The sequence below is a fragment of the Prorops nasuta genome, unplaced genomic scaffold, assembly GCF_024137725.1.
Source record: "Prorops nasuta isolate Cenicafe-Biocafe unplaced genomic scaffold, Cenicafe_Pnas_1.2 PNAS00011, whole genome shotgun sequence".
Taxonomy (NCBI): Eukaryota; Metazoa; Arthropoda; class Insecta; order Hymenoptera; family Bethylidae; genus Prorops; species Prorops nasuta.
Window position 1 is genome coordinate 2,175,890 of NW_027116808.1, and position 17,739 is coordinate 2,193,628.

The 17,739-nt window shown below is 35.3% G+C and overlaps 3 protein-coding genes across 7 annotated transcripts; 1 reads left to right on the top strand and 2 right to left on the bottom strand.

The window, feature by feature from the left end:
- Window positions 1-320: 320 nt before the first annotated feature.
- Window positions 321-4,102, bottom strand: LOC136777509 (major facilitator superfamily domain-containing protein 12-like). 3 transcript variants are annotated; one of them, XM_066733847.1, is made up of 8 exons: window positions 3,823-4,102; window positions 2,397-2,511; window positions 1,946-2,238; window positions 1,592-1,874; window positions 1,418-1,532; window positions 947-1,342; window positions 616-869; window positions 321-549 (listed from the first exon to the last, which is right to left on the bottom strand). In XM_066733847.1, the coding sequence occupies exons 3-8, from the start codon at window positions 2,139-2,141 to the stop codon at window positions 429-431; spliced, it is 1,365 nt and encodes a 454-aa protein (XP_066589944.1). In that variant the 5' UTR covers window positions 2,142-2,238; window positions 2,397-2,511; window positions 3,823-4,102; the 3' UTR covers window positions 321-428. The 3 variants fall into 3 exon arrangements, with proteins under 3 accessions (XP_066589944.1, XP_066589943.1, XP_066589941.1); XM_066733846.1 differs by lacking the exon at window positions 2,397-2,511 and having other exon boundaries at window positions 3,823-4,101; XM_066733844.1 differs by lacking the exon at window positions 3,823-4,102 and having other exon boundaries at window positions 2,397-3,807.
- A 285-nt stretch (window positions 4,103-4,387) lies between these two features.
- Window positions 4,388-8,142, bottom strand: LOC136777510 (maspardin-like). 2 transcript variants are annotated; one of them, XM_066733849.1, is made up of 7 exons: window positions 7,955-8,142; window positions 7,315-7,555; window positions 6,561-6,695; window positions 6,257-6,483; window positions 6,036-6,144; window positions 4,940-5,188; window positions 4,388-4,867 (listed from the first exon to the last, which is right to left on the bottom strand). In XM_066733849.1, exons 2-7 carry the CDS (start codon window positions 7,414-7,416, stop codon window positions 4,814-4,816), a joined length of 876 nt encoding a protein of 291 aa, XP_066589946.1. In that variant the 5' UTR covers window positions 7,417-7,555; window positions 7,955-8,142; the 3' UTR covers window positions 4,388-4,813. The 2 variants fall into 2 exon arrangements, with proteins under 2 accessions (XP_066589946.1, XP_066589945.1); XM_066733848.1 differs by having other exon boundaries at window positions 7,315-7,468; window positions 7,955-8,141.
- A 354-nt stretch (window positions 8,143-8,496) lies between these two features.
- On the top strand, window positions 8,497-12,164 carry LOC136777508 (SET and MYND domain-containing protein 4-like). 2 transcript variants are annotated; one of them, XM_066733843.1, is made up of 11 exons: window positions 8,497-9,067; window positions 9,158-9,389; window positions 9,469-9,652; window positions 9,732-10,047; window positions 10,122-10,371; window positions 10,447-10,778; window positions 10,862-10,935; window positions 11,008-11,120; window positions 11,199-11,493; window positions 11,563-11,725; window positions 11,804-12,164. In XM_066733843.1, exons 1-11 carry the CDS (start codon window positions 8,934-8,936, stop codon window positions 11,946-11,948), a joined length of 2,238 nt encoding a protein of 745 aa, XP_066589940.1. In that variant the 5' UTR covers window positions 8,497-8,933; the 3' UTR covers window positions 11,949-12,164. The 2 variants fall into 2 exon arrangements, with proteins under 2 accessions (XP_066589940.1, XP_066589939.1); XM_066733842.1 differs by having other exon boundaries at window positions 8,928-9,067; window positions 9,729-10,047.
- Window positions 12,165-17,739: the final 5,575 nt, after the last annotated feature.

Here is a 17,739-nt window from a genome sequence, read left to right on the forward strand (position 1 = left end):
CCCGGACAATCGTCACCTTTCCTCTCTTGTGATTTTCAGGCAACCAGTAACACGTGTTGTTGAGACACCACCGAGATTCGCCACGTAGCGTGGAAATCGAACGGGTCATCGTACCCGCAGATCGTGGTCGCGCAGATGCGGACCTGACAGACCAGTGTCTGGTGGAGACACCTGGTGGTCGTTCTTGCAAATTATTGCAACAAAAATCGAGTATCGATAAAACAGAGCTCACCTTGAGGGTCTTCCTCTCTCTTTCGCACTTTCTCTCTCTTTCTTTCTCTTTCTCTTGAATTATAATCAACAAGACCGTATTTTTTTTATAAACTTTTCACTTTATTAAAGATGCAGTATAAATAGATGCTTACGCTTGATTAAAATAGCTAGTTTTGCTTATATATACATGATGTTTTTTTCACAAAACAGACTCCTTATCTCAAGCAACGCGTGACCGATATTAAAGTAATTAATCCTAGAATCATTGACGACGAACAAACTATGGATAAAGTGTCTCTGTTGTAATTGGGGCACAATTCTTTTTCACGGCATCTCCTGTAAATAATTAATTGCGGGATTAATAAAGAAGAGTCGTGATAGATATGAGAATCAAAGTCTTACCAATTTTCAATTAAAATTACGACTACGCCTGTAACCACCTTGTCCAGGAAAGTTACTACAGAATAGACGAAGGCGCTTTTCTCGGTTTGGGAACCAATAATTTCAGCTGTGACGCTTAAGGCGGTAACCATCGTGATGGAGCTTCCGGCTCCGATCAATGCAGCCACTGTGTATACCACACCCACGTTACTTCCAGCAAATTCAGTGATTACAGCTGCTGCTATGCCGATCAAACCTCCCAGAAAATAGCACATCTACAATTTATCGTATCATTGTTCTCCATTAATAACAAGAATTTTTCAAAAAGTACAAATAATACTTGTTTTATTACCTTGGTACCGCATGATCGATTGATATATTTTAGCAAGAGTGCTGCGGCGAAAGAGGATAAGTAAGAAACGAGAGGAACAGTGGCCAATGCCTGTTTACCTCCCACTTCGGATTCCTCTATGTACAGTGGTAAATAAACTGTAGCCAAAGTAATGAATAATCTACTAGCTACATAAAGTAAAGCAACGCTCAACAGAATACTCAGACTAAGTTTGTTTCTAGTTTCACTCCTATCAGTTCCCAAATCATTTTCCTGTTCCTCCAGCAGTCTCGTTGTTTCCGAATTCGATTTACCGGAAGTTGTAGTTTTTTCCGATTCTAGTAGATGTGCCTTCAAGAACAAATGGAAGAAAAATGTCGCTGTCAAGCCTAGAGACGTTAAAACCAGCACTATATTCTGTAAAAAATATAATAGAATATTGAATAGTATAATATAGTTTGCTTTTTTTGAATGTTAGAATTTAATGTTTACGCGGAATTTGTAATCGTCCTGTGGGCCCAATTGTACAACAACTTCCTCGTTGGTTGGTAAGACTATCCAAGTAACTATAAATACAATGACTGCTGCAGCTACTTGTGCGGAATATCTGTAAATCAAGAATAATGAGAAATATGATGTATTTATTATTAAAAAAAAAGAATCTACCTTATAGCAGTAAGTTCTGCACGACCCAGCAAGGATCTAGCCAGGGATGGTATCATGGACAGATGTGAAATTTGAACGGCTGCCCACCCAATCTGGAAGAGTGTGATACTAAATACATAAACGATCATCACTGCTGAGCTGGAAGGTTCCATAAAGCCGCCAAAAATCACGGGAAAGCTCAAGGTCACCATTACTGATCCAATAACGTGCCAGATCTTTTTCTTATTGTAACGATCCACCAGGATCCCGAATACTGGGGTCATTAGGGCGTCCACGATTTGTCCTTAAAAAAATAGACAAATAAGTAAATGAAGACACACACAGGGATGAAATTAAAATAAAAATAAAATTTACCCAATAATAACAAAGCACCAGCCGTCACAGGTTCCAAAAGTGCTACTCTTTGCAAATAAATCAATGTGTATGAAAACCACATGGCCGCCGCGAGGTCATTGAAGATATGACCCAAAGAGTAAGCCAATTTTGTAGACGTTGAAACTTTCCCTTCTACGAGGGGTAAATTCTCTATGACGCTCGCTGTTCCTGCCATTTTTGCTTTGTTTTTCCTTCTCAAATAACCAACCCTTTTCAATCCTAAGTCTCGCAAGAAGAAGCCCTCCTTCTCGTCATCGTTAGTTAAAACTGATCTGAAATTAAAAAAAAAAACAGGTGATTAGTGGGAGAAAAATTAATAGGAGACAGAAGAAAAGTTATTGGTAATTTTAGGTAGGAGTTCATTATTAAGTGAAATAGTACGATTAGTGAAAGTTATTGGTGAGACGATACCAGAAAATATGTTTCTTACCCCACCGGAAGCTTCAATGATAACAGAATTTTTCGTCTTGTTCTAGCACCGTCAGAGGATGGCAATTGATAATATTGAATCGTTCAGTCAAACCTTCGTGATGACTTTTAATCCACTGAGATATTTGAGAAGAGTTACTATCCTAAGCGAACACCTCACAGTTTTATTCTAAGCCTAATACCATCCGATCCTTAAGGAAATGACGTGCGCGACTAACAGTCGTGACTCAACACTCATAATCCAATAATTAATTTTAAACAAAAAACTAATTATATGTGAACAGAAATCGATATTCCCAGTAGATCATACGTTTGAATAAGCAATTGAATTAATTTAGGATAATTTTCATTCAGAATTGAATATTTGCAATGGCTTAACAATTAACGCATCGTTGATGAAAATTGAAATTGGGTCAGCAGTTGTATAAGAAACATCTGTCACGTTTTAACAAGTATTAATAACCCGAGTCGAGTTTCAGTTGCAGTTAGTAATTTTTCCACCTGAGGGGCTGACGGTATCGAATTCCAAGGCTCCTCGACCACGTCTGATCGAATATTTTACAAAGCAAAGGTATCACTGATGCGAGTTTTAATAAAATTATTTTTGATGTAATCAGTGATTTTGCTAATGTTCATCTCTATTAATTCTAGCAGATTTTGCACTAGACAAACGTAACTTTTCCTTTCTAGCTGGGAGCGAGAATTGCAGATTCAGCCCGGGGCAATCGCCTTCTTGGGTATCACAGAATTTAGAGCACATGTAACTTTCTTGGATAAACCAGTATCGACGAGATTTGTAATGAGAATACGCTGTTTCGCAATTTCTACGTCACTCTTTAAGTCCCTTTATTTACCATTACGAAGGTAAAAGAATAATGTCAGAACTATCACGTTTGTCATTAAAACACATTGCTCGTTATCTCGAATTAAAAACTTTCAATATTTAAAACAATTTTCACAATTCTATCAACTTTTGAACATGATTTGCAAATTTACAGATATTTAACGATTGAAAGTGATTTTCAATATCGATTTCACGTGCAGATTGTTTTCGTTATGAAATTTAAAGCGAATGTTAGCAACCACGATTAACACGTAACTTAAGCGATAAAGGTACACTTGTATTATCGCGAGAGATCTGGAAAAGTAGAATAGATAAGATTCATCGGGCGTGGAAATTTTGCTGTCTGTTCTGATGATCAACTAAGCGAAAAACGCATTTGACAAATTCCAATTGACAAATATTACAAAATTATTCCTGCTAATTCTAATCTAGTTATCTAATTGAGTCAAAATAAAAAAGACTGATCTTTATTCGGAGATTCCTCGACTTAAACGATTCCTAGATCTATCTGTACGTGGAGATTACGAGAAACGTGATTTTCTTTTATCGAACAGCCACGTCATAATTTCAAAGTCTTTCTTACCTAAGCAAAGTTTTCACAAAGTATTTTCTATCACTTCACATTTTGTTTAAGAAAAATGCAGCACCAATAGTCAAGCTGAAACGCCGTTGGTCGTGAAAGGCTTTGAACGCTTGAACTTAAAGCTACGATGAGTCGATTACGAGTGATGGAGAAGAACGATTTGTGTTTAAAGTTGGTAAAGTTTGCAGAGACTTGTTCTGGTAGGTTCGAGCACGAGCTTATCTTGCAGAGAATGCAGAGAGTGGACGTTCTGTAACCGGAGATCGGCAAGAGTAGCACCCACAGCAATCGATACTTCCGGCGAAAGTTCTTGTATGGTCTCTTCCAGTTGGCAGGCAGCTCGCCCTCAAGTTCATTCAACTCTCCCGCACGCCCGTCTCACCTACAGAATCATCAAACGAGAAATTCATCCAGCATTGTTCAATAGCAAACAAACATGAATGATTAACGTATCATAAAAACTAACAAAAAGAGATCAAACAATGATAAAACCTTCGAATGGATGAGCATTAAGAAGCTAATTTGGAATAAACAAACATTACCTTAATTTGAAAATAAAAGAATATATGATTCAACAAAACTTTATTTCTCGCCGTTTAATCTCTTATCAGTAGTGATTTACATGAGTGACTGGAAGTATATCAGTAAATGATTTCATTTCTACGACTTGCATGAGAATGTAAAAATATAATCTGCGACGCAACATTGACAATCTATTCATAGAATCACAGGCCATGTATCGCATTTTTCTGTAATATAATAACAGGCACGATTGGCTTTTTATACGCATCTCGTTGAAATATACGTTAATTTTCTTGTAAATTATAAGTCTTTTTTCTATAGCAGTCTTGAGTGCGCAAGAAATCAATAATGGCTCTTAAAGAATAACTTATTTAATAGTCCTCGTTGATCTTGTAAGTATAGATTAACCATTTCTTTGTAACAAATGTAAGAAGTACTTGTAATATCGTTATTAAAGCTCGAGCAACTCTTATTTGGGGAATTTGGCAGAGTATTCCGTGTCATCGAATTGCCTCAGGTGTATCTACAAGAGGAAATCAGATGTTTATATATTATTTGGTGGAGAAAAAACTGAGTTTTTATTCTTAATCCTAACCTGTAAGTATAGATTTACTTCGGCAGCTCGACTGAGGTAAGGAAAGTTCCCTCCACTTTTCAAATGTGCCAATTTAGCATTTGGGTAACATTTGTAAACTTCCTCCCTTACTGTATTCGACAGTGCATATTCATCGAAAACGTCTATAATAGTCGTTGGCAAGTGGCAAATCTTTTGTGGCTGAATGTAGCAATTCACACAATTCATTGTCAAACGTGAAGCTAATTCTGGCTGCGACAAACTCTCGAGCTAAAAAGAATAATCAAATTATAACCAGTAACGTTTCTCTGTTATTTCATCATCTTGCACGAACATTTAAAAAGGCCAAAGTTATCAAATAGGCGACCAGTAATAAAATTACAGTTTGCATACATCATATAGGTTACACATAGTGACTATTAAAAAGGGCGTTTTTTTATTTGGATCGAGGCATCCACAAATCTATTCCAAATAAATAAAAAAAAATCCTAAAGCGCCTCCTGAGCTACTCACTTTTTTCTATCAATTGTTAAATAATATGGGATTTCTTATGCGCTTTGGAAATTAAGTTTGGATTTTTTGTATTCAATTATCTTAACAATATTTAAACTGCAAAACTGAAATATAAGTATCAGTATTTGTAAAAATTTTTAGCAAATTTTTAATACAATTGTAGTTCCGCACATAGGCAGAAACAAGCTTTCGGGTCGATTTCAATGATGTGCCAATATTTATGTATATAAATGAAAATTCGTTCCAATATTTACAAATACTAGTATTTATACTTAATAGCTAAACACAGCTTAAGAATTTTAAAGTAATAAATATCCAAAATCCAAAGTTAATTTCTAAAGTCTATCAGAATCGTATTTTATTTACATGGGAGGAGGGAAATGGCTCTTGGACCGTTTTAGAACTGTTTTCAGAGACTAAACTTCAGGAATATTTTTTTTTTTTTTTTTTGGTGTAAATTTAAGGGCGAATCAGTAAAACTAAGGAAGTACTCTTTATAATGGTCACTCTAAGGCTGCATATATGTATAAATTTAATTTGAAAAAATGCTAAATTTATGTATAGAAAAATATCAGCTCTCTACAGGTCAATGTTGTAAACTTACTCGTTCCACCATAAAGTCAACTGCTTCAATGATTTCAGAGTCCACTTTATTTGTTGTGAAATTTCCCATCACCATTTTTTTCAGGACCATTGATGGCAAAATCCAAAAGCTAAAAGTATTCAGTGAATTAGATAATTTAAAAAAAAGAATAATCCTATAGTATTGTAACTATTTGAACAATAACAGTATTTTTTCAAAAAAGAGCAAAGAGACTTACTTACACTGCTGCAGAATCATTGTAGCTGAACACAGAAGTGTCAGTGAATGTATTGCAAAGAACAAGGGAGACTACCCTTGGACAGTGAGAGTTTACTTCTGTGAATTTCTGGGCAAGAAATCCGCCTAGGGAAGCTCCGAAGAGGTGAACTCTGTCAAGCTCCATGTAATCCAAAAGCTTTCGAAACCCATCACACCATTCCTTCACATTCCAATAAACAGGTGGTTCTGCCTGCAATATTTATTATTACTTTGTGGAATGAAAGTTATTAAAAAATATATTTTCATCTAATTTCTTTATCAACTCACCGCTATTACCCTGTATCCTTTTGCCGCAAGACCCATTATTTGTCGAAAAAAAATATCTGCAGTCCCGCTGACGGGTGGAAGACACACCAAAGGGCATTTCACCGTCTTCGGACTTGAGTCGTAAACCTTCCATCCCTGTAAATAAATCCAAGTATTTTGTAATTCTTTAGTAAATTCATGAATAATATAACTTGTAAATTCGGTGGTAACGAAGACATTCCCTGATAACGAAAGGCCAGGTTGATAAGATTGAAATTAATTCCACGCGTTCTCAACTTGTTTTGATTTTGACGCTCTTGCTACTAATTTTCGTATCGATTAAATTGTAACTTTCCAATTGGCTGGCGATGGAGAACCAACTTCTGCTTTGATAATAGATTAATGGAATTTGCAACAGAAAAATGTGTTCGAGCGAATCGAGATGGAAATTTAAAATTTTAGCGTTGGAGAACTAAATGTAAACAAAAACATTTGATGAAGAATGGTACAAGTATATTCTTTTTTATTTAGAGATAGTTCTCTTTAAGTTTTTTTCCAATCGACTATAAAATGGGATTATTAAAATGTTTATGGCAACAGAAAGACTACTAAAAATATTTATCTTCATTTCATCTGCCTTGAATTGACAATGTTATTGGAACTATTAATTGCATCGAATGTTTGATTGGTAATGTAAATTTTAAGTTATTTAATATCAGTTCTGTGTATTTTGTTTTTAATCGTAATTAATTATATTATTATTTGAAATAATTACCTTGCTGCCATCTGAATCGACGACAATTTTTCTTAATGGTACGGAACTTCGAAAACTTAGGTATTCCTTTGAACGAGAGAGTTCACTGGTATTCGAGGACATCTTATTATATTATACCCTAGGCCGGCTATTGTTGTTATGCGCTGCCTCTTATCTGTGATACATAATCGTAACGACAACAGATATTTACTGGTGTGATTCAGTGTGATTCCGTCTTGCTTGACTGTCTGTCAACCACAGGCTTAAGAAACCAATTGTAAATGAGTGTATATTAGGTAGAGAAGGAAAGAGAGAAAAAGAGACTTGAAAAAAAGTAAAGATAGAGGGAGTGGAGAAATAAATCGAGACAGGGAGAGAGTTAAAAACAACGAAGGAAAGAGAAAATATCGAATCGCGCAGCACAAGATTTGACAGTTGTTTAAAATTCTAATGTGTTTAGAATGGAACATAATATGTTTATATAATGAAAAAAAGGAGCGTGCTTACAATAAATTTCGACAATGCTTGGTTCTTTAATAGAATCGAATTAAGATTTAGTAAACTATAAAATGCTCTACAAAGCTGATAAAAACAAGCTAGACTCGATGGGTAAAACCTTAAGAATCACGTGTATGGTAAGTTTAGAATTTGCTCTTGCTACCTGGACTTTCCGACCGATTGAGGCATTTTTCTATCAAACTCGTTGAAGGTCAGAGTTTTTCAGATATGTAGGGAATATTTTTCTTGCTACAATTAGCACTTATGAGATGCAAGCAATGGTTCACTCGCGATCACTTGTAGTCTTGCAAATGCACTTTCGTAATCTCGTGATGGACGCCACTGTCGTCCAGTCGCCACTCTACTCACTACTGTGCTATAGGTAGGCCTTCAGCTGCCTGCGCCCTGCTGCAGTGCTGTGTAGTCAGTATGGTGTGCAGTGTGCAGTGTGCAGTGTGCACTACATTGATGAGTAGGAAAATGATCTAACAATAAAATGTGTCCCAATGAAAAAATTTACCTAAAAACTATAGGTTCGACTTATGGAAAGTAATGGTTTTATCGGTAGAGATTTAGCACACACCACCCATTTAATAATCTATGGATAAAACAGACTACTTTGAAAAATATTTTAAAACTTGCCGCTAGATAACACCACCGTTTCGAAAGGTAGAATTTCAAGAAAATAAAGAAAGTTGTGATCTCTGACTTTCCAGTGCTAGTGACATTTGCTAAAAAATTTTGTCAGTTGCTTGCAAGCAAACAAATAATGCAAGACAGAAAGTCGGAACATCGAAGCTATTATATGATCATTTAAAATTAATTTTACGTTATTGCAACTATATCATTGTCTTGATTTACTATAATCCAATTAACGTCAGTTCTACTCTTTTGTATTAGCTTACAAAAAATCCAATTGGGAAATACGTTACGTTACGTGCTTGAATTGCTACAAATATTTTTTGTCCTTGATGTGAATCAACGTTGTTTATTTCTTGCAATGACAGTGTTCCAAATAATGACGACTGCTGCAAGACTTTCTTGCAAGACATAACCTATAAGACGAAAATATTTTTATGCAAATTTCTGTCCTGTTTTCGTTGTTTGGCTCTCGATTTATTCTCTGAACACAATTGTCAAAAATGCAGTGGCAGAACTTTTTGGAAGCCCTCAATAGGAGATTATGTGTCTCACCAAGATTTGCTAGTGAAGTCAGGGCTAAAATGAGCAATGAGAATGAATTAATGACTTATTTATTGAATGATCAACATGTGAGGTGTGTTGTGCTCTACTAATTCTTTGTTGTTCATTTGCAAGTTTTGATATAATTTTGCAATACCTATATCTCATGTTTTATTTTTACTAGATTTTTTGTATCTCTATGGCTACAGAAAAGGAATAATAGTAAGGAAGGCAAATCTTTGGAGAAAGCAAAATTGATTAAGACTTTGGGCAATAAGGAATTTCAGGGTAAAAATTATTTATCAAGCATTCATTCGTATACAAAGAGTGCATTGTATGCACCAGCAGATAGCGAGGACTTGCCAGTAGCTATAGCAAATAGATCTGCTGCTCTTTATTATTTAGGTAAATATGAGGTAAGTAGTATATAGCATTATATGTTGGAAACATTTTTGACCTTTGAATAAGGTGATATAATATGAACTATATCAACAGGACTGCTTGAAAGATATTAATTTAGCAATTGAACTAGATTACCCTGAAAAGTTAAGATTTAAATTGTATTTAAGAGCTGTTGAGTGTCACTTAAAATTAGGTAAGAAAAAATTGGCTGAAGAATCTCTTCAGAGAGTACATGAAACCATAAATAAATTTGATGACTCTTTTAACATACGGAAAGGTATGTTTATGTTTTTGTAATTTCTGCATTCTTAATTTAAAGTATTTTTTAAATATTTCCTACTTTAATATTTTAGCAGAAATAAACCAGCATATAGAACAGCTAACATTAGAAGTATCATCAATGCAAAATGATGAAGATGAAGCTGCTGGTGCAAATTTTTCTATTAAGCCTGAGCCAGCATTTGGGTTAAATCCAAATTTTCTGTCTGCTTCTGCAGGTATAGATAGAAAATACTCTCAGGATAAAGGGAGATATGTTGTGGCTAATAGAGATATAAAAAAAGGTCAAATTTTGTTTGTTGAAAAGCCCTTTGCTTTTGTATTGTTAGATCATGATAAGTCAAATTCATTATGTGAAAATTGTTGTCGCTCCTATGGAGATGTGCCTGTACCGTAAGTATTGGCTAATGGATAAAGGGATGATAAAAGATATTGAGCCTTAATGAAATATTGTTTAATTTTTATAGGTGTACACAGTGTTCAGACACTTTTTATTGTAGTGTGGAATGTTCAAAGGAAGGCTGGTCATCTTTTCACCGTTGGGAGTGTGCAGGATGTCAAATGGGACTTTGGCAACAAATTGGCATAGCTCATTTAGCTTTGAAAGTTCTTGTAATCTCCACTACAACGTCAGATATAATTACATTTAATGAGGTACAAAAGTTAGTGACCAATTTTGATAAATTGTCACCTAGTGATCTGATTATTTATGGAATTGTAAGTTCTCCCTGTATAATTATTAAAAAGTGTTACTAGTATGGTTAATACTTATATAACATTTGTTCTTTTCAGACAGCAACTATGCTTACTCTTTATCTTTCTAAGTATACTGATTATTTTAAATCTAACGATATTAAACAATGCCTAGTAGATAAATTTTGCGACGGGACTAGTAATTTCGATCATGAATTTTTATCCGATGATGATAAACGAGTTTACATAAGCTCTCTTCTCCTAAGACACATTCTGCAGCTTGTTTCTAATGGTCATGCAATTACCAAATTAAATACAGTAGCCTCAGAGAAAGATAAGGTAGCCACTGAGCAACAGGATAGAGTAGCTACAGCCATTTATCCTTCTGCAAGTATGATGAATCATTCTTGCGATCCAAGCATAATTAATAGGTGAAATTCTCTTAATTTTTTTACCTAATATAAACATTTTACAAACGATTATTCGGTTATTCTACACGGTTATTATGTTACAGTTTTATGGACCAACATCTTATTGTTAAAGCTACAAAAGATATAGCTGCTGGCGAGGAAGTATTTCACTGCTATGGTTTGTTAACAAATCCTTTTAAAATTGTACTGTTTCTTATAAATTTTTTAAATCACCCTTTAATTTTACCAGGACCTCATTTTAGAAGAATGTCAAAGGATCAAAGACAAGAAATTCTTAAAAATCAGTATTGCTTTACGTGCACTTGCGAACCATGCACTAGTCCAGAGCTCCAATTTTTTGTTGTAAGAAAATAAACGTTATTTTTGGGAATAATGAAGTGAAAATATTGTATTTATAATAATTATTTAAATAATTTATAGGAAAGATTCCGAGCTAAAAAATGCCCAGAATGTAGCGGAGCCTTATACGCTATTAACAGTCATTCTTTGCACTGCTTGGACTGCGGTGCTGTGCCCAATGTAAATTATCAAGCAGAGCTGGATGAGGCTCAAGATTTTTTCGATGCGGGTCAAGTTTATATTGATTTGGAGAGAGAGAAAGAGGCTTTAGATATTTTAAAAATTTGCTTGAATAAGCGAAGAAATGTTTTATATAAATATCATGAGGATATTACTGTTACCTTGGATCTCATAGGAAAAGTGTATGCAATTATGGGTTGGTATTGCATTAATAAAGAAACTTGTTAAACGACAATCATTATACCGAAGTTTTAATTATTTATAGGTCGGTGGTTAGAGTCTATTTCTTATTTAGAACATAGCTTAACGGCAATAGAGGAGAGATATGGTTCTTCCAGTATTGAGCTGGCAAACGAATTAAATAAAGTAACAGATGTTTGTATTAGATATTTGCAGGAAGAACCTAATACAACAACGAAGTGGTACAAGTAAGTAGAGGAGTGTGTATACTATAGAATTGAAAATAAACTATAACTCAAAATGTTATACCATCATTATTATTTCAGAAACACCTTGAAAAAGACAAGGAGATATTTGGATCGTGCAGAGGAAATAATGAATTTAAATTATGGACCATGGAATGGTTCCTATGAAGATATAAATGATAAGAAGAAAACTTTATCTACCTTGTTGAAAGATTTTAACATCTAATATCAAGGAAGCATGCAAAGAATAGAACATAAAACTTGTGTATTATTTAAGGCTCGTATAAAATGTAACTCAATAAAAATCACGTGTGCGTATCGCAGAATAGGTAGCTCGTATAATCACTGCTGCTTTACACATATAAATGATCAACCACTGCGTTTCGTTATAATTAAATCATGTAAAAATGAGATTATAAATTTTTATATGTATATAATAAAAATCTTTAGACCAAAGTCACACAGCAACTTTATTATCAATTAACAATATTACTTTTTAATTTTGCACTAATTTATAATTAACCTTTTTACCAAACTATATTGATATTTACTATTTTCAAAATCAATGCTTTGTTTAGTTTGTTTATTTCAACTTTAATCTGATAATATAACACAGTTTTGATAGATGGCTTGACCCATCACAATTTTTAACAAGGTCGAGTATCTACTCTACTGGAATTTGAGCTGGTTTTGTGAAAAAATACGAATTTCATAGGGTAAATTAAATTAATCGGCTTAAAGTTTGGCAGAATGCAGCAAAGCTTCAACTAATTAAAGTTATTTCATTATGGAGTATAGAGAAATTACCAACTTTTAAATCAACTCTAAAGCTCAAAGGGGATAATTTTCATTCTATTCTCTATATTCCTAGGAGATGGAGCTCCATTTTACTTGGATTGTTCATTCAACTTGTCTTTCCATATCATACTTTGTCTACTGGCTACTTTTGTCCCTGTGTCAAAGCTAGTATGCATGCTCCATTCCATATTTAATCGTTAATCCAACGTTAATTAGGTGAGTTGGATGAAAAACGAGCATTTTCGACTTTCCAGGTATATTAATAAGGATGAGGTACAGATGAAAATGTGATTTATAGAAGAAAGAGAGGAGAGTGCCAAACACAATGGTTAAGCAAGCTTATGTGTTTCCATTATGATGGACAGGTGGGTGCAGTTTATCATTGTTCTGATAGAGTGTGCCCTTCGAGGAACCTTAATTTACAGGTCCTCGTGTCCTGTCAGTTTTCATAGATTTATCGCCGACCCATAAATCCCATTGCCATCGATTATACGAGCTTTATCTTTCTCTTCTGCCAGGACAAGCTTGAAACTGACCAAAAGCAAGCTTAATTCTAAAAAGAGAGGTCGAAGATCCATCCAAGGATCTGCAAAGAAAATAAATAAGGATATAAAATTATCGTGATTTTCAGGCAAGGAAGAAGGGAAATTTTCTCGCAAAGACCTTCCGATAATTTCAGTTTAATACGTTTGGAAATTGCGTGCCATAAATTGTATCCTGGCCAAAGGTATATTAGTATTCAACGGGAGTACGAGAATGGATTTAGCCAGTAACGATAAATAATACGATTGGATATAGTTAGTGCAAATAGGCTGATATTAAGCTATTTCGTATCCGCGTACCAATTAGGCGATCACAATCACGTAAGATTTAATTTTGCCTCGCCTATCTGTTATTGCTAGATAAGGAAATTGTTATATTCCACTCTGAATATGTAAATTTCTCACCACACACCTTCGGTGATAATAAAATATCATCCCTTAACGTTTTGCAATTTAAATATCGATAAAGATTTCTTTTTAAAATTTTGCAAAAATTATCGATACACCGGAGAAGACTATTTTATCTTTACCACAAACTCTACTATTCCTGTGAATTCTACAGGTTGATTTTAAACCACTCGCTAATGGCGTCAGATAAGGAGATTTTAATGTTTCTAAATATGTAAATTTTCCCCAACATCCTTTCAGTGATCGTAAATAAATCGTCCTCCTTTAACGTGCCGCAATTTAAATCTCAATGAAAATTTTGCAAAAATTATCAATACACTGGAAGACTATTATTCCCACGGAGCTACTATTCCTGCGAATTCTACGGGTTAATTTTAAACCACTCGCTAATAACGTCAGATAAGGAAATTTTAGCGTTTCTGAATATGTAAATTTGCAAAACCTTCCCATCGCAGCAACGCGAAATTCCAGTTTCAACGACGAATTAAATTTAATCGACAAGTTGTATATTTCGCCCGCACCGAGCATTTTTTTTCATCGAGAAGGATCGAGGAATTTGTCCAAAGTCTCAGGATCAATTTCTGGAAAAAAAATCGTATTCGAAATTAACCTCACTTGGCATTGTTTGTACGGAAATCGAATTACCCAAGAATAGATTGCTTCTCCGCAGAAGCCAGCATGAATATTTATCGTTGCTGTATTATCTTCCATTGCTATTACATTCATGAATATTTGCCTCGAATTGTTCGAGTTGTTTGTCAACAGTTCCGAATTTTGCCACACGTTCCGATAAATAATATGTTTCCTCGAATCCAACAAAAGCTTCCTAAGCGCGAGCGTTGCTGGAATAAGACAAAAAAAAAAAATGTAAACAGAATAAAAACTCACATTCGCGCACAGAAATGCTTAATTTCGTATCCAAAACTGCAGTGTTGAATCTATTAGGGAAAATACATCCTTTTATCTTTGACGTTGCTCGACACAGAGACTCGCAAAAGGACGAAAATTCGTTTCCTCGTATATTACTTTGTTGGAGTTGCGAAAATTTTCCCTCTGCATTATCGAATTGATTATCAGATAGAGAAAAGTGCTTTGTGGAAGGCGGAAGATTATTCGTATAATACAGAACTGAATAAATAACATTTGCAAGAGCGAAGGGATATTCCACTGTATCCCGCTGAAAGCAAATGGATTCTGGTAGTGAGTAGAAAAGATCGGAAATTAAACCGACAGATCGGCAAAGCATACGCATTGGTAATATTATCGTTTAAATTCTCTTTTCCACAAGGCTACCTCTTATTCTCTCTTCGATGGAATTCAATAGCTTTTATCGTGTCCTTACTATATCTGCCTCTGCATATACTTAAGCGCTTATCTTTCTCCTTCGCGTATTTTCAAATCGATCCTCAACGAGGATAATACATATATATGTATATACTATTTAGTTTCCGTGATAATTAAAGGTAGCCCGTTCTTTCCACTCGCACGAGTACAACTTTGCGAGAAAAAAATGAGGATTGGTGTTTTTTGGTTGTTTACCTTTAAGAGGATGTCTTCTTGCTCCGGAGAAGTCGAGCAAGGTATAGACGCGAGGCGTGAATAGAAAAAGTAAAATTGTGTGTATGCATGTGAGAGAGAGAGAGAGAGATGATGATATCGGAGAAAGAATTGTGGTAGATGGGTCGTGTATGCATGGCTGTATGGCGAGTAATAAAAAGCCGGATACGTATGAATTCGTGCGGCAGAAGTTACTGCTAACGGGAAGTGGAATATCATCGACTGCATCTGCAGTAATGCGACCATTTAAATTCTCCCTCTCGCCCTTCCGTCCCCCCGCATAATTTTCCTCCGTCCCAGAAGTTTATTCTCAAAAATTCACGCTTGGTTCCATCGAGTCTCGATGAACGAGTTCGTCAGCACCGGAAGTGTACGGAGAACCGTATATATAATACTGGTTGGCAACGCAATGATCTCGCTTTTAATCATGATGATAAAGAAATTTGTGAAAACAGCTTGAAAATTCAAAATACGAAAGTGTTTATATATGTGTGTGTGTGTAAGTTTAGAGAGGATATCGAGGTTGCTGCGTGTGTAATTATGGGAATTCTGTACCAAACATTCGCGATAAAAGGTACGCGCACACTGACGCAAACAAAGCAGAGTCCCCCCCCCCTTTCCCCCCTCAAGCATAGAGGAAGGATTTGCCTGTCGAATTTACGATATCCGCTTAGAGCGCCGGCTATCAAGGCTGATAAAAGAGGACGAAGCTGGTAGGACGAAAATTATATCTTCCTGAGAATTTACGAGGTTGACTCGTTATCTCGATTAGTCTAGCCCAATCATAGACCAGTATAGCGTTTGGGATGAAAAATTACCGGTCACGGATACCCAGCAGCCAATTATCGAGCAAAGCTGTTAATAATATAATAGGCGTTAAATAGGAATTTGTTGGATTTGATTAGAGCACGAATAAGCTGGTAATCTCATAAATCGAGTATAAACGAGTGTTGGCAAAATAAACGTTGATATTTAGATATATAAACACAAGCTGGCTGGGTTTGGAGTGTTTACACTCAAGGAGGGGGGAGAAGGGTGGCACACAAGACGTATAATGACAAAGTACAGGAATGGTGTGCGTAGTATAATAATGTACGAGGAATACGTGGAATACGATTCATGTGGAATGGAGATGTCTTACTGCTTTCACGCTTTTATAAGCCGATGAGAGATCGTATTTACCCGGCATCAAAGCTACACGGCTACAAATACAATATACGTAGTATATTTACAGCCTGAAAGCTTACACCCGAAAGCCCGTTATACTCTGGATCCTTTTCCATAACTGCATTGCGCATTTATTCACATTTGTCAACATATCATTATTAATAACCGGTTTAAATGTAAAAATCCACCTGACTCTGCTAATATTCGACCGTGCGCTTCGTTTGCCTCGTTTATTAATATTTACAAAAGCGCCGTTTATAACAATTGTATATTGCTTAATATTGGACGATAAACCCATTTGACGTTATTGCGCGAAATATTTTATTATCGCTGCAGCTGATTCGTCGTTCCTGTAGGACTGCGGGTTGGAGCTGCTTTGCTCAAGTTTAGTCGTGGTTCAGCGTGATATTTATATATATATATATATATATATATATATACGTATGTATGACGTATAAATATAGTTTGTTACAAACGTTTGTCATTCCTCTTCTCTCGATGCGACAAACGAGACTGGATACGCGCGCGTACATCAGTTTAAAGCATGTTCTTAGTTCGACTGCAAAGATTGCAGCACCAAGTGACTTAAAGACATCTTTTAGACGTCTCTTAGACAAATGTGCTGTAAGGATGAGCGCTGCAACTAGTCGTTAAGTTTTCAATATGTCTCCAATTACATCCGATTGGTGGAAGATTGTCGCATCGATCGGCAGCTTGAAAATCCAGGTGGCGCTAGCGTAGTTTGATGGAGCTCGCATTCTGAGAATAATAATGCCAGAGGTTTATTCGTGGAGCGTTGCGAATTCCAACCGGAAGTGCCTGTCTCTTTTACGCCAGTTGCTCGATGCCTCATTTAAGTAAAAGCATGCAGCTTTGTCTCCGTCAAAATTGTTTCGCGAATTTGCGCGCACTTAGCTCTAATTAAACGTCGCAATAATAAATGCACTTACCTGCCGCAAGGAGAGTAAAAAAAAACCCTCTATATTTCTTGCTCCTCCGTGGCTGCTCCCTTTCGCCATTAATCGCGAGGATCCACCAACGCAACGATTTATCATCCTTTTCGAGACTCGATGATATCGAAACGCGACGGCGGAGAATTCATCATGAGAATCGTTAGGGAAAAAGTCAATATTTAATTTATATAAGCGAAACGTCATACATTGGTATCTCTCTTCTTACCGACGAAGAACAAAAATTGTAGATTATATAGAATTTACGTATGGCGTAATATTGTAAATGATCACAATGCAACGAATAATAGATACCTATATATATGTATATGTATACAAAATGTAATATAATTATTTGTAAATGGAGCAGGTAGAAAAAGGTAGTTTCCTTTGCGTTTATATTTATATATCTATATATATATATAATTTTTATTATATATATATATGTATATAATATATGTATATATTTGTAATCGCGTCATCATAAAAGTACAATAATAGCATTATATAAAATCACGAGGAGAAATTCAATATTCGCACGATAAGTGCAAAAAGGTATAGTGTGGCTCTCTACACAATATCGATTAACTGTTGA

What these genes read in the sequence shown, in the direction of transcription:
- LOC136777509 (XM_066733847.1), bottom strand. Translation starts at nt 2,141, where the DNA reads ATGGCAGGAACAGCGAGCGTCATAGAGAATTTACCCCTCGTAGAAGGG. An exon ending in AGGACGATTACAAATTCCGC is followed by an intron (nt 1,343 to 1,417) that starts GTAAACATTAAA and finishes TATTTTTTACAG; the next exon opens with AATATAGTGCTGGTTTTAAC. An exon ending in GTAATTTTAATTGAAAATTG is followed by an intron (nt 550 to 615) that starts GTAAGACTTTGA and finishes AATTATTTACAG; the next exon opens with GAGATGCCGTGAAAAAGAAT.
- LOC136777510 (XM_066733849.1), bottom strand. Translation starts at nt 7,416, where the DNA reads ATGTCCTCGAATACCAGTGAACTCTCTCGTTCAAAGGAATACCTAAGT. An exon ending in TACAATGATTCTGCAGCAGT is followed by an intron (nt 6,145 to 6,256) that starts GTAAGTAAGTCT and finishes GAATACTTTTAG; the next exon opens with CTTTTGGATTTTGCCATCAA. An exon ending in TTGACTTTATGGTGGAACGA is followed by an intron (nt 5,189 to 6,035) that starts GTAAGTTTACAA and finishes TATTCTTTTTAG; the next exon opens with CTCGAGAGTTTGTCGCAGCC.
- LOC136777508 (XM_066733842.1), top strand. Translation starts at nt 8,934, where the DNA reads ATGCAGTGGCAGAACTTTTTGGAAGCCCTCAATAGGAGATTATGTGTC. An exon ending in CTCTTTTAACATACGGAAAG is followed by an intron (nt 9,653 to 9,728) that starts GTATGTTTATGT and finishes TTAATATTTTAG; the next exon opens with CAGAAATAAACCAGCATATA. An exon ending in GGAAGTATTTCACTGCTATG is followed by an intron (nt 10,936 to 11,007) that starts GTTTGTTAACAA and finishes TAATTTTACCAG; the next exon opens with GACCTCATTTTAGAAGAATG.